General features: G+C 40.1%; 1 protein-coding gene across 7 annotated transcripts in view; it reads left to right on the forward strand.

Annotated features, from left to right (window-relative positions):
• LOC117435676 (rho GTPase-activating protein 21-like) overlaps positions 1-25,663 on the forward strand; it is a 97,148-nt gene that overhangs the window by 32,937 nt on the left and 38,548 nt on the right. For 3 of the 7 annotated variants that reach the window (XM_059019793.1, XM_059019794.1, XM_059019795.1), the window contains 2 exons: positions 15,116-15,292; positions 16,592-16,613. In XM_059019793.1, the coding sequence (XP_058875776.1) occupies positions 15,116-15,292; positions 16,592-16,613 (199 nt within the window). Of the gene's footprint in view, positions 1-13,628; positions 14,173-15,115; positions 15,293-16,591; positions 16,614-25,663 lie in introns of those variants that run through there. The other 4 variants (XM_059019790.1, XM_059019792.1, XM_059019791.1 and 1 more) reach the window with 3 other exon arrangements.

The following is a 25,663-nucleotide window of genomic DNA, read 5'->3' on the forward strand; positions in this document are numbered from 1 at the left end:
TACTGTATCCAGCAGTTGCTATGTTGGGTTTTAGCGGTACTGTACTGTGTGCATGCTGCCTTAGTGCATGTTTGTTGGCACGTCTTTTTATTGTTTATAAAAAAGTCTGCTTTGGTCTGTTGCCAGGAAACTTAAACACCAATCAATGAATCACTTTTATGTTTTGCATTTCCTAATTGTTATCATGTAGGTACTGTACTAAATATGTAATTTCATTGGAAGCCCTGTGTACATCATTTCTGGCATTTGTTTTTTAAATGTTCTTTGAAATCTGAGACTTCTAGCCGCACCCTTCTTTTCAGTGGGGATTAGTGCATAGAAGAGCCTTAGGTTTAGCAGCTGCTTGTTGTAGATTTAACAGTCTTTGTTTTAGGTTGGGGAGGGAAATGGATTACCTTTTTATTTAGTTATTTTATTTTAAACTAAGTTTCAAAGTACCAGTTAGAATGGTTTAATTCCACATGAAAGCGTCCAAACAAGTCGTTAATTAAATCTGCGTACTGGAAGCTCAAGTATACAGTAATAAGGAACAGTACAGCTGATTGATTAATTTTTTTTTTCTTGCCACAATATACTGTTAAGTGTCAGGGAAGCTGTGCTGTAAGTTCTTCTGCTTTGCATGTTGCTATACAACGTCTTTCTCCTTGACTGAAGTGTTGTCCATCATGTTTGCTGAATGGTCATTTATTTTTGCCTATAGACTTAACTCTGTGAATGATTACAGTACCTTTTTAATGTGGGGTTCAGGTTCAGGGCATTGATAATTAATGGAAGTCTCTTTTGAACTAATAACGTGGGATCATTATTTATCTCAATGTCTTTGCTAAACCTGCCATTCATGAAGATAAAGAAAAACATGATGTACTGTATGTGTAGGTCTGTGCATTGAACAACTGACGTGTACAAAATACTGTGCTAAATGCAGAAATACCATGCTGGTTCTTCTTTGACTACCACAGTTTGTTAAATTTAGCTTGTGCTACAGTAAACATGGCAACAGTTGCAAATCCCACACATTGCTGTTCTTAATTTACTGCAAATAGTATTGTAAATCGAACCCTGACGTTGACATTGATTATCGTGCAAATTCTAATGAGGATAATCAATCATTACACCGTGTAACAATTTTTTTTTTTTTTTGTTCCTGGGTAGTAAGTGTTATTTCCTAATTGCTTATGCCTCAAAAATATAGAAAATGGCTATTATTCCCCACAAACTTTGCTTTTGTGACCAGGACAGTGATATTTTGAAATTTACCTATTTTCCAGAACATTCCAGATAGATTCAGTGCTGAGTAAACTTGGAGTAACTTCTAGAACTTTCCAGTAATATAAATAGTAGTATAAATACACGGTCCTTAAGCCCACCAGTTCAGTTTAGTTCCAGCTGCCTAAGTGGATACATATCTGCATTTTTCTGAGATGGCATCAAGAGGCTGCAAGCATCCCGCAGTCGCATTTTGCTATGTCTGCGGCCAATTTATCAAGACAAGAGCGAAAAAGTACTCCGTGGAAGCATCTGCTAAGATGTGTGAGGCCTACAAGGCATATTTCGGCATGCCTGTCGGGGATCAAGACAAACCCTGGGTACCTCATTTCACCTGCGAGCACTGCAAAAAAACTCTGGAAGGTAAGATGGACAATTGTTGCTCGGAATTGTATGTTATAAAATTTGTTAAAATTTTTAAAATTGTAAAAGTTTTTAATTTTAAAATGTTTTACAATTTTCAATGTTATTGAAAAAATATATCATATATGAAAAATGTTGCATCAAGACCTTGCTTGAAGTATGATGAGTACGGCTGGGAGGTCATAGGAGACTTCAAAATGGTGGCATTCCTGATGGGTCTCCAAGGCGGTTTTACCAAGTTTCCCTGCTATCTTTGCCTTTGGGACAGCAGGGACACCAAGGCGCACTACCACAGGCGGGACTGGCCACAGCGGACCGAGTTCTCTGTGGGGAGGAACAACGTCAAGTGGGAGCCACTGGTGGACCCCCGGAAGGTGCTGATGCCACCACTGCACATCAAATTGGGCCTGCATGCGCAACTCGTAATAGACGTCATCATTACATGCTTCAGCCCGATCACATAAGGGTGAAAATTTAGGTACTAAAACAAATTTTATTTATAACAATAACCTAACCCTAAACCTAAGGTTCATGGGCTATTATGGTGACGTGGTAGGGGTGTTGAAGGTGAATGAAGCACGACATAAATTACAAGTTGCGCATGCAGCACTACACTGTGTAAGCTACGCTGTTTGAGAGATATCCTGTGGGAGCCTTCGTGTTGCATCTATATGCTCTTGCAAAGATGCGTCACATACTGGAGTGCTCAGAAGCGTTTCGCCCACGTGGATTCGCATACACTTATACAGTATATTATTAAGGACCTATCTATTTCACGGCCGTGAAAAATGTGACACGGACCGTGAAATTCATTCATCGTGAAAACTGTTTATTTTGTGTACTTTACCCTGCGCTTAAATCCAATTAAGTTACATGTTTCTGCCCAGGTTCCTGATGTGATTTTATAATAGGGTGACCAGATTTTGTAAACCAAATCTGGGGACACTCGGTTATGGGAGCACAGCAAAGTAGCTAAGACTGAAATGTGTGTTGCAGAGTGTGTCGCGAGCAGCTTATATTTTAACAGATGCACATGTGCATTACAAATAGAAAACAAATATGCATATAACCTACAGAAACAAACACACACAACACAATATCTGCAAACAACTTTACATTTTCAAAAAAAGCAGACATTTTAAAAACTCCCAGGCAATTTGCAAGAGCCTACTTCTCCTGCTGCCTTCAAGCCAAAGCTTAGTAGCCAGGGTTACACATGGACATACTGGGAACTTTGGGATATGGGTAACCAGGAGATTCCTGAAAATATAAAATCGAATGTTACTGACATCCTACTGTACAGGATGCTGTGATGGGTTTTCATGTCACGTCAATTTAGAGAAGGAAAAAAAAAGTATTTATTTATTTTTTTTAAATCTTTGTATTTTGATGGGTTTTTTTTGTCAACACTGTTTAATACATTTACATATCAAGCAAGAAGACTTCTTAATGCCCATAACGCTGGCATTTATGAAAAACGGGACAAGCCAAAAACAGGATATTAAATATTGAACTATATATTATAATGAGGTTTGTACTTACTCCCTAGCCATTCTCGTATAATCCTCATACAGCTGTTTTTTCTTTTCATGCGATGTAGTTAGCCTATCTAAACCAGCACATTTTTTTTTAAAGACAAGTGTTTTTTTTTTAGAAATACATAACTACAGTAATGCATTTATTAAAAAAACAAAGTCATCTAAATAATGTCCCCTTAAGTCTAGTACTTCACACTCGCTCAAACCAGACCGATAGGCTACAGACAGTAGAATGTCAGTGATTATACAAAGAAACGGAGTGGTGGGAATTTCTGTCAATCGACCCACGGTAACTTTTTTTAATTTTTTTTTTATACGGAGGTTGGATTGTCAACTAAACTCAAAATCTGATTGGCTAGTACGAATGTCAGTGATGAATCAAGAAAGCGGTTGGATGTAATTTTAATGATAGAAACATGGATATTTCTCTCTAACGCATTTACATTACATTAGACCAATGCGAGAAATTAATAGTAAGTTTATTTGTGGACAAGATTCGTGAACTGGGGACTGTTCCGGGGACGTTATTTGCCTGGTGACACAGTACCTCATCCGGGGACAGTCCCCGGAAAACTGGGACGTATGGTCACCCAATTTCATAAGCTTGTTTCAATTTCAAAAAGAAAACTGGACAGGATTTATTGATTGACACTTCGAGAGTGGAGAACTGGTCTGGGTCTACAGCCCCAAGAGAAACCAGGGCCGTTGCCGGAAGCTCGACAGCCACTGGCTTGGACCATGCCAGGTCCTGGAATGCATCGGAGAGGTGGTGTACTGGGTCCAGCTGCCACCCCGAGGACGCCGGGTAGTTCTCCACAGGGATCGACTTGCCCCCTACAGAGGACACGATCTGGCACGGCCTGACCCAGCAGTACCTGACCCCTCCTTACCGGACAGCCTCCTTTCACCGTCCCCTGCCCCTGACGCTCCTTTGCCCAACGACCCCCTTCCTCAGCTCCCTGTTCCACAATCCCCGTTGCCCGGGAACCCCCTACCACTTGCCCCTGATAGCAGTCTGCCACCTGCAGTAGCTGAAAGCCCCACACCATCAAAGAGACAGAGGCCCCCGACGACAGCACAGCTTTGGTGACTGTCCTGTTTGTTTGTTTGTTTGTGCTGTTTGTTTGTTTCACATGTTGTACTGTTTTGCTGTGCCACGCCACGAGCTAACAAGGGGAGGGGGGAGTGTTGGTTGCCTGTCTGTCTGGGCTCACCAATCCTGGACATGCATTTGCACCCCCAGAATGCTGGAGGGAGATTGGGGTACAAATGGCATGCCCGGTATTGGTGAGGCCGGATGGAGGACGCGGTTTAGAAAGAGATAAGTAGGTGTGCATACCTGGGCACGGGGAGAAGAGCTGGAAAGTGTGTGAGTGGCAGACAGATTGTAAGACCGAACCGGAGGTTGCACGAGTGAGATTGACAAGGAGATAGGTCAGTTATTTTATTTTACTTGCTGTGGTTCACAGCAGACAGTGGTCTGTATTTGTTACCGTGTAAAAAACATAAACAACTTGTTGAATCATCCCTGTGCGGTCTGCTTTTATTTTACACATAACGCTACAATATTATTAGTTTCACTCAAGACAGATGGCTACAGTTGGGGCTGATTAAGAACAAAATAATATGTATAAAATACATTAACAAAGCAGGTTACTCTTGATCTCTGCATCATCATCCGGTATTTGTTCACAGACGCATATTCTCAGTAACTTTCAGAAGCAACAACACAGATTACGTTCTTGACAGTAAATTAATATATACAAGACATGCTTTTAATTTCATGAAATATTCAATTTCATTAAAATATTATCTATCGTGGGGTCCCAGTCGGTAAATCATTTGATTTATCGTTATCGTTACAAGCCTAATTGCAAAGGTTGAACACTAGGGCTGTTTCTAATTTCCTTATGATACACTGCAGTGTATATTACTGAGCTGCTGGTTTCTCGTACATGAGCACTGTACATTCAAATGGTGTGCCAAACAAACCTGTGACTTTGTGCAGTTGTGGTGAACTGTGAAATTTCTTTATACTGTATCACCCTTTATGAAGACATGATGTGACTTGAGAAATAGTATTAGTTTTTATAAGGGATGTTAATTGCAGCGCTACTGCAACTGAAACACACAGGATTTAGTAAACTACAGTAGAATGTAGTGTTAAATCTGATATGGCATCTGGTACAGTAGCAGGTACAATATTGCACTACAGCAACCCTCTGTGACGGATTTTGACAACCTGCCATGCCAGCCTGCGTCCCTGCCTTGTACAGTTGGGAACGTCAAAACAGTGAATTTGATTCAGAGCTGAAACTTAGCCTGCATTTTTCATGTACACTTGCCTTCATGTAGCTAGCTGACTTACAGATTGTAATGCAGTTCAGAAGAAATGGTGTACATTCGTTAATATTTGCCCAAACTGTCAAATTTTAAAACAAGTTTTGTCAATTTCACCTCACCAATACAATATTTCTATGTTGTACACCTGAGTAGAGTTTCAGCACCTTCTAGCTGCGCTCTGTGATTGGCTTAACTGTACCTACATACGTACAAGCGTCATGTTCTCCAAACTCAATTAAGAAATACATGCCTGGTAAAGAACCTCAGGACGACTCCCACCCCCCCCCCCCCCCTCCCCCCTTTAGTGTTCATGTGGTGATTGCTGTGCTATTGACGCTACAGCTGGACTCAATAAAGCCATTCATCTTTGTGACTTTGCCTTTGTGGCACATCCAGGCCCGTGAAAGTCTCTCTGTCGAGGGTGGAGCAGAGAAGCCCATATAGATTACACACGAGATAGACAAAGCACCCACTGTCATGTTTATAAAGCAGGACAAGCCCCTTGCGCAGCACTTCACTCCAGAGCTGTTGGTTTGAACTCGTTGCTCTCTGGTTCGCACAACAGAATGTTGATCTTGTTGATTTTTGTCCTGGAAGGATAATTAATAGTTTGATTTTCTGCCTGCGCTGTTAGTTTGAAAACTGTTTTTAAGTCTGGGTCAGTAGGATTGGTATACTTGGTCTGATTTTACTTAACCACAAGAAAAAAGAGCAATTGGTGGTAAGACATTTGAGGACCAAGAGTTTTTTGTATCTTTCGTTTTGAAAGCTTGTTACTTAGTAAAGCATGTACTGTACAGTAATTGCACAAGTCATTCATTCTTCAGTTACCAGTACAGTACAGTGGTTTCATCTGCAATAGTAGCTTTTTATCAATTCATACCTCATGCTACAGTACAGTATATTTACATAGCGTTCCTATGTGTACATGCGGCTGCCCACGTTTACCAGCAAGTGTTGGTGTTACAGAGGTGAGCAAGGGCTTTCAGTATTGTTTGCAGCAATGCATACTGGGCACAGATATATTTAATAATAATAATAATAATAATAATAATAGTAATAATAATAGTAATAATAATAATAAAAAAATAATTGAATATAAGTTTTTAAATAAACTGCACACATTCCTTAGTGATTCTATTGAACCCTTGGCTAAATGGTATGGAAGGCGTGCAGTTCCCTCATGAACTATATGTTCCAGTAAATGTTTTCATCAAGTATGCACAACACAAACTGGTTCGTAATACCGTACTGTAGCAAAACCCCCAATGACTGTAATGTATCTATTATTGTGAATCCTCAGCAGCATATCAAAGTGTGGTATGTGTTGCACTGTAGTTCGGCAACAACAGTAAACCTTGCAGGGTTTGCAGTATTACAGATAGGATCGCCAGAATATAGCCGACTCTGTGTAAGTGTTTAATGTGTAATCTGTAAATGTGAATTGAATTGGACACTTCAAACACTAAATGCATTAGAATTGTAACTTTATCTTCTAATGATTACAACATGTGCAAGCTTAAAGTATCTCAGACTCTTTAAGCACACATTGTAGGAATTGAGTAGCTTTGTGCAGTGGATTGGGTTGCTGAGAAATAAGCAGCAAATCAAATAAAACAAGCAAAAGTGAACCTGAGTAGCATTACAGTAAGTGTTGACTGAGTGTTTGCCAATCTGGGTGCCTGAGCCTCCGTATTCATGATCACTATGCTTTCAAGAGAGTACACAGTATCACTTCCAACATCAGGCCAGTCACCAATCAGATGCAAAGCAGTCGTTTGCTATTCAGCCTGCCTCTGGTCCGATCGGAGACCAGCAGCTCTACCCATTGTGAATTTGCTGTTTTGTGCCCGGCTGAAACTGTACAGATGTCAAGTTTCATTTACAAGTTCTATATACTTGGTGATGGAAATAAGTCTCCTATTGCATAGCAGTTTCACCCATTGCAGGATTTTACTAATTGTTATTCATCACTGACTAGTGCTAGGTTTGTTTTAATGTCAGGAGCTGGAGTTTGTTTGTAGGACTGTCACCACACCACAAAGTGTTGGCAATAATGACAGATCATCTGTCAGGCATGTGTCTGGAATGGCCTGTCCCTCCCCACTCACGCCAGCACAAATACACATTAGGGATTCAAGATCAGCTTACTCTACAGCTATATTGGCTCCTATGAACCATATGCATGTTCTATTGTTGCCTAATGGAGATGTTTCATAACCTTATTAGGAGGAGACTGCTAAGATTCCGGGGGGTGGACAGTTTTGCAGTATCTGAATTACAATGGTTTCAAGACAGCAAGAAGGCTTGGAATGCAGTAGAGACATTTGTGCAGAGTTTTAGTGTGGATTGACCCCTCTCCAAATAAAATAAACTTGAGGTTGGTGACCTACAGGACAGTATCCCTGTACAGTGTTGGTATTAAAGATTGTGTTTAACCCTTGTATTGTCCTGCACAGTCCACTGTAACTGCCCTTCACCTGTCCAGAATGTTCTGAGTTTCTCAATTCAAATCACCCAGTCAGTCACAGCCCAGTTTTGTAATGTATCTTGTGTTGCATTTCCAAATCCGTTAACTGCCCCTGGGCAATGGAGGGGCTTACAAGGCACACAGATGCCTGACTTGTGCACACGGAAACTGTTTGTATTACTAACTGGGACTGATTTAAGTAAACCTATGGACTCCAAGATGAATTAACTCTTTCCCTGAAATGTTGACTTTGTTTAATAATAGAAAAAACACACTTATTTATTTATAAGCTGCAAAGTGCAGTGCTATAATCTGTTGCCAAATGCACACGTGTGCTTACATAACTGTTGGAAATATACAGTAGCAGAAGTAGCCAAATAAACTGAATAAACCAATTCTGATTTTACCTTCACAAGATAATTTATTTGTATCTTTCTTCAGTGTCCTACTTCTAAAATGACTGTAAAATATCCGTGACCATGAATCCTAAATCCTACAACCTACAGTACAAGTCAGGTAGACAGACATTACGGCAAGTGCCTTCCGTTTTCAGCTTCTGTACTGCCTACGTTGTTTGTTTTTATGTCTCCCGTAAGTCCTGTAAAATCCTGCCTTGTTCCTGCACTTAAAGCATCTGTCAGCTTGTTTTACTGCAGCTAGAGTAGTTCATTTGGAGTAGAATGCCTGCCTGTCTTCCCTTTCTGAGCAGCGTGTAGAAATGCAAAACACATTCGTACAGAGATGGGCTGCTGACAACAGATACAGTAGCATGTTGTTCAGTGTCAAGGGTTCTGGGCACTAACTGCTCTTTCCATGGGCAGTTAAAGTAATATGTCAAGTGCTGGCTGTTCTGTGTCGTGTGTGAAATGTGATACAGTGTGCTTCCTCTGGTGAATGAAGAATCTTGTTTCAGTTGCTATAAACCCTTGTGATTTAATACAGTATTTTAAGTCCTACAGTGTGGCAACCGCAACACAATGTGCTGCAAGAAGCGCAGCACCTGCGCATTCTTAAGTGAATGCCAGTAAGCCTGACCAGGCAATCTAGTCAATGTTTCTTTTTTAGCTCCATATATTCTTTTTGTTGTTGCCTAGTTTTTTAAAACTCGTTTGGCATCTGGTATAATTAATTTATTGGTACGCTTTTATATTAGGGTTATTACGGTAATTTTCTGACGATGCATGTTTGTATTTGGCCCCGTCTGCTATCCGTAGTTGGGGGCGGAGCTTCCTTTGTTTTGGGAGTTTGTTACTGGTAAGGTATAAAATCACAAAAAAACAGGTATGGGGCTGGCTGTTCCTTCTATGGGTGAAGAGAGAAAACGTAGTTAGTTTCCAAAACCTTATAAAAGTGTTTTAGTCTGTGTTTTGCAGGCAGCTATTTTTGGTGTTTTGTCAGACATATTTACTTTTTTTCCCTACAGGTTTCAGTATGTGTTGGGACTAAGAATAGTGCTACAAACATACAGGGTACGTTCACGATATGATTCTGCGCAAAACCTGTCCAAATTCATCGTCTGCGAGAACTCAGCCGGAAAAGACGTCACCAGGTCACGCATCCACAGGCTTAAAAGTCTGCACAGCCGCGCAGCTTCAAGAGGTACTGCGCAGGAGCAGCCGCGGCGCAAAACAATAGAGCGCTGGATGACAAAGAAGTGTGTAGGCAACCAGATACAATCCTCACTCCATGTGCTACTGCCACCTAGTCGGGGTGTGAATTGCCTTCGACTCATGTCATTATCTATCTTATGAATCATTTGTAATACACATTAAAATGATTTGACTCTTTTTCCACACAGGAAATTATTATACTTTTCAAATATTCAGATATTTATTCTAAAGGTTTAAACATGTAAAAAAATAAAATAATGCTAAACGGTTGAAATGAACCTAAAACCGCTCTGTTATTTTCAGCAGGTGTAATTGGTTATTGATGAAAGGCTATCAGGGACAGGGAATAACCTACTTTGAATTAAGGAGAATAAATCAGCTTTAATAACAGGTAGTTGAAGTGAGATATGTGACCATATGTGCAACTATTTTGTCCCAGATCAAAATACAGTACTGTCTAACAACCCCTTTGTGAGAGGGCGGGCAGGAGGGAGGGAGGGGGGGGGGGGGGGGGGGGGAAATCCTGCTATAATACTCATTAATTTGTCTCGCATCACAAAACATACATTTATATTATCTCTTTATAGCAGGGACTGTTTCTTCTATACCTTTTCTGATCATGCTGTAAATTGTGAAGCTGGAGCACAAAGGGAACTTCGATTGCATCCACTTCTGCGATTACAATTTGTCTCAACACCTCCTCCATTTTGGTTCTGCTCAGAACTGTTGTTCATCTACCCAAGCTGTCCACGCTCCGTCTGCACAGACTGTGACGTTAAGCGCAGACTCCCGTCTGCAATCCAGCCGGCAAAAAAGTGGCGTGAACGCACCCACAGTTATACTAACACGCAGCTCTTTTGTTTTTGAAAAGTTTCACATGCAGTTTTAATAACCCATTGGTTTGATTTTGATTTATTTTGCTACCGTTGTAAATGCTCCGGCTAAAGGAACAGGAACTTCGCTTAGAACACCTTCTGACACCTAGCAATTCACAACTGATACAATACTGTTTTGTAACCTAATAACTCATTATCATCAAACTGAAATTTTAAAATGGTTTATTCAATCTTTTCAAAAGCGACTTGTCATTGAGAGTCTTGAGGCACACCGATTTGGCTTATTAAATCTTTCCAGAACCGCCGTCATATCATTGCCTCGTTGTGTATTCTGATTTCCACGAGCGCACCTCATCGCTATAAAATGGCATGTAAACAAACGGCAAGACGCGCCGCTGATTCTCTTGCTGCAAAAAGTTGGAAATTGTTTGAGCTCCTGAAAAAAACCTGACACAAGTTGCCGAGCAATTTGGTGTTTTCCGTGCTGGTGAGTTGCTTCACCATTCTGTTAAATAATTGTGTGCATGTCTTGAATATTGCTCCTGTACAGGTATTAATCATTACTCTAGAGCTGCTGCTGCATTTTTTAATGTGTAGGGGTGCTGTGTTCATTTAGTTTGACAGTTAGTTTATTAACGTTAGTTTGTCTCTTCATTTTATTATAGATTATTAACATACACTTACCAATTGCTTTTCTCTTACTTCTGTTCATTTCATATTTTGATGCACGTGCGTCATGACAATAATTATTTATTGATTCATATTGTGTCTGGTGGTCAGCTCCATCTTAAAGAACACTACGACTAAGAACACTTCGCTTGCTTCCCAAGGGCTACTGTACTGCACACTTATATTAAAATACCCAATACAATCAATATTGTGATTTCAGTGTTTAGAAAAACACAATGCTAAAAGACTGGGTTGCCAAAATGGACGCCATTGACACAAATGAAAGCACTGTACAAGATGTGATAAAACATGAGTGGTAATACGTGCATATCTATTGCTGATGCACTGTGCTGCTGTATACTGCATTGCAGTTAATTGAGTTTCATATTACTGGCACACATCCTCAGGCCAGACTTGCAAACAATTGCTGCAATTAAACTAGAGCCAATGGAACAGGGAGCAGGGTGAGGAAGCTCTCAACCAGGGCTCTAACTAATTGGGCTGTGGGCCTGACAATGTAGTCTTGCCATGTGTCTCTCTCTTGTTGTGTGATTGTAGGTTCTGTAGCCTTAGTGATAGAGCAGTCCATGAGGAATTTAACACTCACAGGAATGCATCTGTTAGCAAAGGCACATAGATCCTGGATTACCTTTTGTAAGTACTGTGCTTCAGGCAAACAAGGGGAATAGATTTCACAACACTGAATTAATTGAATCTCAGTCTTTCACCAAAACAGTACTAATAGACATTGGAGAAGGTATTTGAAAAGTTTGTGACACACATTGCTAATAACATCAGATTCCTCATAGGGATGAGACGATACAATAGAACCATTTCAACAAAAGCACATTTATTTACTAGTCAAGAATATGCCACTTGATTTTAGTTTCAAAGCAGTTAAATAAATAAATAAATAGATAAATAAATAAATAACAAATGTTCATTTACTTAAGTAATACAATTACTCAGTATGTAACCAGATGACTGGCTTACCTGACCCAACTTAGAAAAGTGTTTCTTCACACACTCAAGAAAAGAAAAATACTAAGCAATATGTGTCAAACAAGCATCTAAATAATGCCCAATCTATTCTTGTTTTAAAAATCTGTAGACTACTAAATGAAACTGCCCTGAGTATAAAAGAAAAAATGTAAATCTCTCTTGTTCAGCCTTAACTCATATTTTGAAACGACTGTTTTGCTTTGTGTATTAATATTGTTTTGGGAACTTCATTACAATTTTTGTATACCTTGGTGTGTGAAAAATAAAAATGGAGTTTTCATTGATATAAATTAATTGTTTGTACTTTTAACTTTGGGAAAAGCTGAGCTTTGAATATTGTCCTGCTGTTGTATTTCATGTACAGCTAACATGATATGATGATGTTTTTAACTGGAAAAGTGACCTGTGATTCCGGGAAGACGAAGGCTTGTTACAGTTGACTGTGTCGTTCGTTTTTCTATACATGGTGCCTGCGTACAATCATTGACTTGTTTGTTGTATGTCCAGTGTTTGTTTTGCATCGCTGGCACACGGTATTTGGTTTGTCAAGTTTCTTCAAGCCGTTTTCTTTAGTGACAGGAAACCCGAAATGTGTCCACACTGGTGATCTATCACGCACCGAAGGGCTCTTAATTCCAGGTTCCTAAGTTTCACTGTAGCCAAGCTTTGAGTTGCTCCCCGCCATTGCTGTCGGACTCGAATTCCGGAAGCCGCTGTGCTACACATTGCATAAAGAGATGCACCTGATCCTTTTCTTTTGATTTGCTGATCAGTACGTGGTGGATTACAAATGATAACATTATTTGGCTTGTTTCTTGCTGTATCGCAATACAGAAGCTGTGGGTTGTGGATCCGATCGTTTTATAAAAGTTTGCAATGTCTTGATATGCGATGCATGGTTGCACCCCTAATTCCTCAAAGTAAACCTATGAGACTGCTGGGTTTGTCAATATCCACAAGCGCACTGTTACGAATACAACATTAACCCACACCCTGTGGGGTTATCTGGTTTCAGCCTGAAGATCCTGACCTAATGTGTACACTGCAGCGCAAACGTAGCTAGAAATAAAAAAAAAAAACACTTGCTGGTTGCAGTGCAAGACATGGGAGAACGCCTGAAATCAATAAAAAGTTAACTGATAGAGGGGCAGGGCTGCACTGCCAGATTCCTCATAACTTTCTGATCCAAAGCCACACAATCTCAAGTGTTCTTGCTGTCATCCCCATGGTACAGCCATGCTGCTTTTGTCCCGGCAGTGTTAGAATGTGCAGCATGTGAAATTACTAATGGGCTTAGGCCACATGAGTCAGTGACAGGGTGTGGAGATGGGATGGGGGTTCAGAGGTTTGTAAATGATATGCTTGTGGCAGCTGCTTCTGTTTAGAGAGAGAGAGAGAGAGAGAGAGGAAGCAGGAGGCAGGCAGAGAGAGGTATTCTCTGATTATGTAAGCTTCACAGTTTCCCCTCCCTATCCCAGACCAGCTCTGATCCCCCAGATGTGTCGGTGTGTTCAGTGCTCTTGCTCAACAATGTGTTACTCTAGCTAGCCAAGGCTGAAATAATGCAACAGTGGGATCCTGTGCTTGGTTGCAGATACGAGTCACATTGCAGGGGAGCTTATGGAATACTGGAAGTGAAGAGAAACAGCTAATTTGTGCAGGTTTTAGTTTTTGTCTTTCTGTGTGGGGGGTGTGTGTGTTTTTTTTGTTTGTTTTTTTTCCCCCAAATCTCAATTGGTAACTGACTGTAGATCAGTCATGCTTTGTGCCGGGTATATCAGCAGTAGAAGATGGAGCTGCCATGTTCTGCTGCTGGGTTGAGTTTCTCCGGTGTCCAAGCCCCGGACATGTGTGATAAGGATCCTGTGGAATTCAGCTGTGCTCCCTTTGCGGAAAAGGAGGGCTGCAAATGGGCGAAGCTGGTCAGAGTAGAGTGCTGTTTACCAGAGCCTTACTGCCTGTGGTTAAAATTACTTGCAAGGGCGAAACGGGGAGAACTGAAATGTAACTGCTGTGACCACGTTTCTCGGGGTAAAGCAACACAGGCTTACGACAAGAACTTTGGAACCTGCGGGGTAAGGAATCTCCACAATGCACTCCAGTCAAACATACTGGGGATTGCAATGCAACTGCCTTTTTTTTTTTTTCTCTTGAATGCAAACAGATCCTTTTTTATAGTATGCTGCGCTCTCCCTTTTTTAAAAGTGTGTTTCTGAACATGTAGTGCTGATAATAAACTGGATGTTTGTATGATTTGCACTGCATTCTGTATTGTATGTGTGGACTTAAATTGGTTTTCAGTAATTGTTTACCCAAGTGTGAAATATAATGTGCTGTAAGCATATGGGATCTACAGAATAGCTGGTGTTTATTACTAGTTATCAGGCAGAGTACTGCACCCCCACCCACTTAATAATTCTCAACTCCCAGGTAAAGGGTTTAAATATGTTTTAAAGGAATTTACAACTCTTAATAGTTTATACATTTAAAATAAAGCCTGGTCTCTACATATTACTTAAAATCCAATGGTGGCATACACAAGTACTGTTATTTTTATCTTGTGTACTGCAAGCTTATATCCCAGTTCTTTCAAGCTTTTCCATTCTGCCTTACCACATAATAGTAGCATTTTCTTCCTAATTTTATTCTTGACAAATTTTTTTCAACCAAATTAATTAGTGGTTAGTGTAGGTGTCTTTCATATGGGAAGCTAGAGTTGATGATTGGCTAGAACGGACGCCCTCCTTACTGAAGGCTAAAATGAGCGCCCTCAGGCGAGTATAAATATTTACAGTATATAGTACATTTTATTCTGCCAAACATGAAAACAACTCAGATTGTTTTCCTTTGAAATCAAATGCGTGTTTTGACTGCTATGTCTCAATGCAATTGCTAATCCAGGTCTATCCAGTCAGCAAGAAGGTAGCAGTAAGGGTTTTATTTTTATTTATTTATTTATGTATGTATTTATTTATTGCTGTCCAAGTAACAAACGCCTTTGCTTGTCTTGTTTTTCAGACAAAGCAGAAGGATGTGTGTGAGCAGAGTGAGGGGGCTTCGCCGGGCGAGGAAGAGCTGTTCTCGTGGCCGGGGCCCAAGACCATCCAGCTACGCAGAACCTCCCAGGGCTTCGGCTTCACTCTACGCCACTTCATCGTGTACCCTCCAGAGTCTGCTGTCAGCTCCTCTCTGAAGGTGAGCAAGGTAACCAGAGCACACAACAGCTGTGCTGGAAAATACACAAGAAAGGCCCTATTGTTACACACTGCGGGGGGAGGGACGGACGGACGTACGTTGGGAAGTTGGCTCTTTCAAGCAAAAACATATATATTTAGTACAATAATTTCAGCGAACACATATTTTACTTTGTATTTTGGATTCGGAAACTCGAACAAACAAGTTGGCCCGTCGAATGAAAGGTTCTTTCCAAGTTGTTGATTTTGATTCAATGTTTTAACACTGATCGAGACATCAGGGTTCTTGGTCCCTAACCAATACAAGTTCAGAATCCAGAATCAAAACTGTTTCAGTGGATGAAAATATTAGTTTCCAATATTTACATGTAGCCTTGCAAGCCATTTCAATCTCTGAACTTTATTTTTTCTCCAACATTTTAAGCAGCTGTGTTTATATATGAAGTCCGCATTCCACTGCAGTGACATAGACTACGTACTGTAGGACATTACGAGCGTGGCCCTTTTCTATAAAACTGAATCCATTTATATTTCTGGAATTTGCAGGCTTTCTCCGACCAACACTGGATAGCATACTAGAATTGCCTGCTTTTATTAAAAAATGAAAGTTAAGAGAAATACTTTTTTTGGTCGTTTCTGATTTGTCTGTGTTTTTAAGCTTGATTCACAACACTGAAAACATCTTGCCAGTGTTCTTAAGCATACTTCCAGCCAATGGGCGGACACTGGATAAAGAACATTTTTAGGCATTTATGTAATTCCGTACAGTGCAGTACAGTGTTTTGCATTCAATGTTGTTCTTCAGTGGAAACACAGATTGTAAACAGTTGGTGCTGTGTGTAAGTGTTACTGATCAGGCTGTAGGGTTTACAGCAAAATGATTACTTACTGTTTCTGCCTGATGTGTGTACAGTATGTACTGTATTCCTGCGATTATGTAATTTTCAACATAATCAATGTTGTCTTGATATTCTTTTTTGCATGTCCTTGGTTATAAACTCATTTTGATTACTTATTTTCACTGTACTTATGCATGAAAGGGAACCAATCAGTATGTTTCATCTGACAGAATTCAGATTTAATTAATTTGCATTACTGACTGTCCTGAACTACATTAAGTCTTGTCCCAGAGCAAACAATCCAAATCAGCAGATGCCTGCCTCTACTTGGGTGCGGTTTCAGAAATGGACTGGAACTATTGAAAATGTCTGACTCCAGAGCTGCAGTATTATAAAGCCTGTATTGGAAGTGTCACGTCACTCATTTCAGAAAGTGATCTTTTTCTTTTGCTTGTTTACAGGACGAAGAGAATGGCAACAGAGGTAAGATCATTTACAGTAAAACAAATTCATTACCTGCATTGACTGTTTTTGCACTTTAGGGATTTTTACTAGTTCTTGATTTTATAATAAACCCTCACTACAGAGTGTGTTGGGTACGGGTGTCCGAATGCACTGTAAGTGTGCACAGGGCGTGTCTGTACTGTGCTGATGAGGCCTGCTGTAAGAGGAGGACATGCAGCTTTCCTCACAGCTGTGTCCCCTCTCTGTGTGCTCATTGAACAGCAGCGTGTGCAGGCTTAGCCAGACAATCCAAGGATCTCGGTCCTCCCCATTATTCCCCCCCCCCCAACCCCCCCCCCCCCCCAAGAGCCCATGCATTGCGGCTTAAGAGTACTTGTATGTGCTGCTTTTCTGTGCCAAACAACCAAATATTTGCTGGGCTGAAGTTGTTTTTCTTTTGTTTCTAAAATATTGTGCCTTCTGGTAGTGGTGAGTTCGGCAGGTTTGTGGTACTTGATTGCTTGGTAATCTTTCCTTGGTTAACTGCTGTGGGGTTTCCTGCTTCCTATAACATCCGACACATTGGTATTCATTATAGCTTGGCAGCAAAAATGCAGCAGGTTTTGTTTCTAGTAACTGGACGTATAGTAGCAATGGCAGGGAGTGCTGGTTTGACATGGTCTGGCACTGTACAGTATGTCACATGCCATGTAGGACCTACTGTATATTCGGTAGTGTTCTGTCCTTGCACACTGCAATGCGCTACTCTGCAGCACCCCGCTCTGTGTTGCTTTTATACATGGTTTACAATAGCCAGTGACCATGAGTTAACATTAAATAACCTGCAACTCAGTGTTGACATGTGGTTGCTGTAGGTTATATCAGAAGGAGGCTTAAAGCTCATTTTATTTGCTTTTAATTTACTAAAGTATTTATCTGTAGTCCCTTTTTTATGGTCCCTTAAACTCTGGGAATTGGTTTCCATCTAGCACCTTCAGTTCTAACCGCTGCTGCCTGAGGGATATTTACTCAGTGTATGCTGTGTGCAGTGCATTCTGGTCTTTTCATGGTCCGTTAATGAACATGAGTCTGATTTCTGTGATTTTAATAGGCAGTCTGAGTCTCGCTTGTACAGTACTTCACAGAATGGTCAGAGAAATCCTGGCAAGGCAAAGGGCTTGGGCTTTTTTTAATTGATTTTATTTCAAAGTTTTAAAGTTGAAAAAAGAAAAAAAACCTAAGCAAGCATTCATCGCCTCCTTTTGAAGTTTTGGAGCCTGCTGTTGTAACTGTTTTTGTTTGGCTAAAGTACCATTCATTTATTTATTTATTTATTTGGATTTCTTCAAGTGTAAACCTTCAATTTCTTTTCTTTTGTGGAATTCATACATACTGTACAGTAGGTATCTGCATTGATGCCAAATGGGAATGAGTTATTACTGCTTTGGTTTTTTCACTTCGACATTAGAGGCGTTTCATTGAGCTGTCTTGGCAACAGCTGGTCTTTTAAGTGGTCTTTGTTTCCAAAAACTAAGTGGAGCAGAACATCAGTGCAGTTCATTTCTCCGCTGCAAAAAATGCAACACAGGTATCCATGCTTGGTGATTTAAACTTGGTAAACAAAACACTGGTGAGAGAGGAAGGGAGCATTTTTTTGTGGGTTCCCAAAGCGGTTATAAACTACCCTTTTGATCAGAGACAAAAGCTTTGTTTTTTATATGATTGCTTGCCGGATGTTTCTTACTGTAGGGATCACAAGCAGTTGTTCCTGGATTTGGAAAAGAAGAACTTTGCATGTGTTCAACCCGAGCAGGGAATACAGAGCAAGCAACAGAAATCCATTCCATGTGTCTGTGGTACAGTCAACTTCCATCCCAGCAGTGTAATTGTGAATTCATGAGTAATGCGTTTTCATGTTTTACTTTACTGTACATTGAAAATATAGTTCTCACTGTGCCTATAAAGGCAACATCTAAAAATGCACCCTTACTGTACCCAACTGTGGCTTGAACTCAAGCACAAGCATGCCTGTAGCCAGTTTTGGTTCAAAAGATTAAGGGGCACGGGGGCACCTGGCTACCCAGAGGGAAAAATGTTATTGAGCTAGGATCACCTCCTCATCCTACAGTCCCAGCAGTATAGAGTTCTCCACACATGCAGGATCAAAGTAAAGTACCTACAGTATGTAGCTTAACTCTCACTTCTGGGAACCCATTGTGAGCACTACTGGTGAGTTGTGAAGTCAAACTTTTAACCAACAGAAAAAGTAAGTAAAACTAGCAGGCCCTTCATGAAACTGGTGACATGGCACCTGTGCTAGGTCTTTTCTTCTGGCCCCTGGCATGATGTTGATAAACCAATAATACAGTACATGTAATATGAAAACCTAAACATCCCTTTCTTGCGCTACCAGGTACATTTTACTGAAATAATGCACGTTCTGGGAAATAACGAAAGGAATTATGCCTGTTGCATAATGCCTGCATAAGAAAGAAAATGGGACTGTGCCCAGCCTCGCAGAATAACATCATTAAACTCAAAACAACATGAACATGACCCAGCCCACACAAAACTGCCCAGCTGTGGAAGAGGAAAGGGCAGCCAGAAGTATGTTGCTGAGGCTAGCTTGAGCCAAGAACATTTTACACTCTGGGACTGCTTTCTTGATTTTTTTTTTTTTAACTGGATTCAGTGTCAACCTTCCCCAGTCATTACAGTCTGCAAAGAGAGCTGAAGAATGAAGTTTGGGTAAATAAGAATATCTGTGTCTCTGTCCTGTACTAGGGGTGAAACAGCTCATTGTGTATTAAAGAATTGGGGTACTTCCTTGATCTACACTGTATTGTATACCGAAGTTCACCAACTGGTTCCTTAATGACACGTATGATGTGAAAAGTTTTCATTCATGATTAGGGGCTGGTTTCAATACCCTAGTTGGCAATAATTGTGGACTACCGTGCCTAAACTTACATTAGCCAGTAATCCAATATTGGTGGATCTGTGAAACAGGCAGTTTTGTCTTATTATACAGCCTAGCTGATCACTGTTTAACAGTAATACAGTAACAGTTTGCCTGTCTAGATAAGAACACTCCACTGAGCTTCAAGGGAAATGGCGCTGGTTGGTCCCCAGGGAGGCCTAAAGCCCGGGACAGACAGGCGTGACAAGCGAGGCATTTTGTTGCCTGTATCGCTGCCATTGCTGTCATATGGTGTTGGACAGATCAGCGCGGGACGATACCGCTAGTCCCGTGGCGACGCTGAGCGGTACCGCTCAAATCAAATCCAGAGCGATTTCTTCTGGCTGCCGTGCCGTACTGTCGGTGGATTAACCAATCAGAGCCAAGTGCTGACAACACATGCTTGCCAGGAAAAATCATGAATGAAACTGTTGTCTACGGAGGTGTCCAAGCACCCTGAAGTGTTTGATCCCTCCTATATTTCATAAAAGGACAGGCAAATAAGCATCCTTCTTGCCTTTTTTATTATTTCTGTAGTCCACTACTATTTTTACTAAATAACTGGCTGTAAAAGGATATATTTTTTTAACACTTGAGCAGTAGGCTACTTGCTGTCAGGAATGTATTGTGTTTCTTTGTTAAGCTCAGATTGCTCATTTCATACACCTGCATATAGATGACAGAAAAAGTTGAAAAACAAATCAGTGTTAGTTGATTATATGGGGGCATTGCAGCTATGGCCAAAAGTGTTGCTTCACGCCCTATCGAATTAATATTGTTACGTTGACACATTGAAATTACATATCGCTTTGTAGTTTTCCATAAATTGAAAAATGTGACATTTCGAAATCTAACATGAAATACTGTACTTCTATTGTAGTTTCCGGTAGACACTTGAGATACAATTTTGTAGTTTTCTTAGACTGCATGATGTTAAATAAAATATCGAAATTATGTTTTTCTTAATTTTTTTTTTTATTGTCTACATCCTAATACTGTGTTTGATTGAAAACTTTTGGCCATATATATAAATTATATTCGAGTATGGTGTGGTACTGACAGCTACTGTACCGCGTAGTGCATACCGCTCTTGTGTGTCCGGGTGCAGACTAGCGGTACCGTGCTGTGAAAATGCCCAGCGGTGCCGTGCCGTGTCTGCCTGTCTTGGGCTTAAGACAGACGTGTCTTTTTGTGAAAGCTTTTGTTCCACTGAATGGAGACGGGTATAAGTGGACAAAGCAAGTGAAGCCCTCGTTTTAGGGTCATGTTGGTACAGTCTAGTTCTGCAGATGATTTTGAATGTTCACATAACCCTTGAACCAGGGGGTCTGCAGCTTTTTAATTTCATAACATGGATGAATGTGTACAGTATACAGGGCATATTTTGTACAACTGTACTCCTGCAATTGAAAAAAAACATGTTTAATACAGCATTTTACTCAGTAAAATATTCTGTAAAAGTTAACAGGAGCATTTATAATTTAAATTTAGAATAAGAGCTGTCCTGTACAGTATACTGTGTGGAAGTAAATCAATACAATATTAGAAGGATGCAGGTGACATCACAACCCACACAGTTTGCCTGAAACCACAAAACTGCATTAGTGACTTGCATGGTAAGTGCTCTCAATGCATTAGTGACTTGCATGGTAAGTGCTCTCAATGAATTAGTGGTTCTCACATCTTGTCAACACTGAATTTCTGGCTTGCATCAATCCCTACAATTTCCCCTACTTAGACTTAAGAAATATCAGAAAGACTGGCATCAAAAGATCTGAGTTTATATTATAGTTGATTTTAGATGCTACCAGCCATAAAGTAAAATCAGGCCCCTTTTAAATTGAAACAGCAGTTCCTACAGTTTAATGCGTCATTCCTTTTGAACCAATTACCATTTTACTCTACAGTGGTTCATTTTAAAAGTAACAAACTGCCTTCAGTATTTAAACACCTGCATTCCTATTGGCCAACTAGCGGCTTACAAAGGTGTGGCTCATTAAAAAGCGAAAAGCAGTAATCTGAACTTGAACGGCGTTTCACGATAGGGTTGTGTCCTCTAAAGAACAGAGCTTTGTTTGTTCCAGACTAATCTGTTAAAAAAAAAAAAAAAAAGTGTGTTTCCAGCCCCTTTCCTCGGTTAGCCTGTTGCAGTACATGCCTACAGCACTGATTCTATTGCCAGAGAAAAAGGGCTTGCAGTGTTAGCTTGGAGCATGCCTAGTAGCTACATAAAAGGTATTTTATTCTCGCTGCCAACAAATAATAATAATACTGAAGCACTAGACAGGGGACATACCTACCTGCTATAGAAAGTCTCTATTGGCGGTATGAAAGTCATGCACTGTACTGGACATGTTTTATTTTGATATATCTTCGATTTGGACTACCCACATGTGTATATTTGAATAATTGTGAAACCAAAAATAGTTTTCACAAAAGCTGCCACCCAGTTACAAGATTACAGGGGCTGTGTCTCGCCAGGGTGCTTTTGGAGAAGGGCTTGAAAGGCTCAGAAAGACTTTAAAGCATTAGAAAGGTATGCTGAGTCACCAGGAAATAGTGCAGTGTGTGTGCTTTTCATTCTCTCCCTGACGCTGAAACAATCCATTTATGAATGGGCAATTTGAATTTAGCTGGAGCACCAAAACGAACACAGAAAAAATGAATGTAATCAAGAAATAACCAAAACTATGAGAAACAAAAGATAAGATTATCCTTTGTGTGGAGGGGATGGGGTACAATGTGGTGGTTGTTTCAGTCTTGAACAAAGAAGACTATGCGGTGATCTGATTCAAGCATTCAAAATCCTAAAAGGTATAGACAATGTCGACCCAGGGGACTTTTTTGACCTGAAAAAAGAAACAAGGACCAGGGGTCACAAATGGAGATTAGCTGAAGGGGCATTCAGAACAGAAAATAGGAGGCACTTTTTTACACAGAGAATTGTGAGGGTCTGTAACCAACTCCCCAGTAATGTTGTTGAAGCTGACACCCTGGGATCCTTCAAGAAGCTGCTTGATGAGATTTTGTGATCAATAAGCTACTAACAACTAAACGAGCAAGATGGGCTGAATGGCCTCCTCTCATTTGTAAACTTTCTTATGTTCTTAAAGGTTGGTACAGTATTTATTTATTTATTTGTTTATTTGTTTATTTTGTTTATTCCATTTAGTTTTTTTGTTCAAAGGCTTAGTTATTTTCCCCATACAGTCTTTGTTTCTACCTGTTATTTAAGTCTGTCCTCCACCTGTTATACTTAAAATACTGTAGGTATGTTACTGCCATTGTAAAATAAATTAACTCCGCTGGTAAGCAGCTGAATACCAGTTCAGTCCTGACATGTTACAAACTACTGTCCCCTGGTGGTTGAAAATAGATAATAATTAGTGAATTCAAGGGACCAGCAAAAAAAAAAAAAAAAAATCTTATCAGGAGTCTTAAGCCAAATGCATGCCAACAGTTTTTATTGAAGTTACAGTAACACTGAAATCAAATTTCAATTACAGAACAAAGTACTTTTGCATTTTATTGAAAATGCCTTTGGAAGTGAACTTTTAAAAATTATACATTGCAAATGAACAGCACTTGCAATCTGTCCCATTCTGAAGGGCATTTTTAAACCACCGAAGACGTCCTCAGCATCAGGTATTATTGCCTGTATTATTGTATCCTGTTTTTTTTCAGAATGGTTAAAATGGTTTGCGGTCTTGTTGGAATCTGCAGCAATATCTTTCTTTTTCTGTTTGGTGGTACATTATCCACCTCTTTCAACACTACCACTTTCTTCTGCAAGGATGTGATGCATCAGCACTATGACAACTCGAAGTGCATCATAGGATCTGTAGTCCCAAAACAGCACTAATACAGTACAGACTGAAACACTAATCTGGATGCAAGTTAATACATTTCCCAATATCCTTTACACTCTGCTTTTTTTGTTTGTTTGTTTGTTTGAATGTTTGTTTTATTAATAAGGGACTGCTAAATCTGTAGAACATTTGTAGTATCAAGAAATTTGTCTAATCCAGTATTAACGAGAATTTACTGTGTTGTCTTTGCAAATTGTGGTTCATTGTTGGGAATCTGGATCATTATGAGAATTACGTCACGGCCGTCCTGAGCTACTTTTGTGCAGTCTCTATTTCTGAAGTGGGGTGATTTGTAAACTTTGAAGCAACATTTTGTCTGCTAAAACAACTGATTAACCACAGAAGCAGAAGATAATTTAGCATTACGAATCATGACTGTTGGTAGTGTATGCGGTCTGCAGATAACAGCGCTACTGTAAATCCCTACTGTATTTTATATCTGATTCTTTATATAAAGATAGCTTTCTCTCGTAATCAATTAAGATTCTCCTTATAAAATTATCACATTGCTAGTACTAAAACTGAAATTGAATACTTCAGTATGTTTAGCAAAATTACCAGTTGCTCAGTAAAAAGGATGGTGAAAACAGTAATTGTGGGATATCACCAACAGAGGGTGTATAATACTACTTCTCTACTGTACGAGCACAACGTTGTTGCTGAAGGGTGGGGCTGACTCCACTGTATTACATAATGTGCAACTATTGTGTGCGAGTATTCCTGGGCATTGTTGAATGCCCACACACGATCACACAGACATGCTGTCCTGGTGGTTTTATGACTACAGGCTTGGCAGTTATTGCGAGTTTTAACTTCCAGTTGGACCATACAGTATGATCAGATTCACACCCTGTTTGTAAAAGGAATTTAAGTAAATGGATGTTCTTTAAATGTATAGACCTTTACCGCTCCTGAGTTCATTTAAAAGCTTTTGGATACACAACGAGTTACCAACACCAGGCTACCTGGTGTCCTGTTACTATTGCATAACATATATAGCGATGTAACGGGACAATAGAAATAAACAAATGAAATGGAACCAGTCTGCTTAAATTAAAGCAGAGGTGTTGCTGGCACTTGTTCTATAGTTCCGTCGGATTCCATTCATGTTTTGAGGTACTGTAACAGCACTGCAAACAGATTTTGGTGTCTCGCCAGCCACTGCTTTTGCCTTAAACCCCGTGGCACTGTTCAAAGCACTTATTAAAGTACGGTGTCCCTTTTTAAAACTGCCAGATTGTCTGGCACTCCAGGTTCCAACAAAGCTGGACAAAAGGGGAAGAGGTGTATAAAGTGTGAGGGGGTGTTCTGCCTTTACAATCAGTCCATTCTTAAAGTTTGAATACACCACATGGACTTTGTCCAGAATGTGTCTGTATTGCTTCTTGTCAACTTGCATTCTCAGGTGCCCTTTGTGCCCTGCTGTTCTCTTTCTAGTCGCCACAACCATCAGACATGTTTTCTTTCTTTTTTTGCCATCGCTCTCCTTGTTCTGATATAAAAAAACAAGAAGGGAAAACACAACACTTAGCAAGTTGGCGTGACAGTTTTCCGAAACCGCATTGCTCTGGAGAATTTCAAAGTAATGTGAGATTAGTCATGTCCGTGCTGCACAGTACATGACACCAATTCAGTAATTCTAGCCACACCTGACAGTATTTTTATGGCATCTTACAGTACATTGACATGGCCTGTGTGTTGCCACTCGCCTCCAGTTGATTCACAAAAATGCTGGGGCTTCAGCTGGTGCTGAAAAGTGAAATGTTAATTGCAGAGTGCTCATAGCAGACCAGTTGCTTTAAATATATACACTTCTACAATACAGACGGGTGAGTTTAGTTGCTTTCTCCCAAGAGCCACACTGACACTTGGCTGAATGTGGTGCTGCATTGAGCCAAATCAGATGAGACATGAGCTCATTTTAGATAATGCAAGAGACCTGCTTGCTCATAGAATGAGGAAACTAAGAGGCTCAGTTCACACATTACACAACCACACATCTTGCTTCTCACAGTAGAGATGAATATACAAGAGTACAAATAAGCAAAACTTGATAATGAAAGTGTATCTACAGTATAACCTGTTATTTTACTTTACCTTGATACAGTACAGTATACTGTTGAACTACAGAAATTAATGTATTGTATAAGAAAGAACACAAAGTACTGTAGAAAAGATGCAGCACAATTTTTTGTTTTTTTGTTACATGTGGCTTATTTCCAAATATCTTCCCACAACCCGCACTCTCCAGCCCACAGACT

This window comes from Acipenser ruthenus, chromosome 3 (assembly GCF_902713425.1).
Source record: "Acipenser ruthenus chromosome 3, fAciRut3.2 maternal haplotype, whole genome shotgun sequence".
NCBI lineage: Eukaryota > Metazoa > Chordata > Actinopteri > Acipenseriformes > Acipenseridae > Acipenser > Acipenser ruthenus.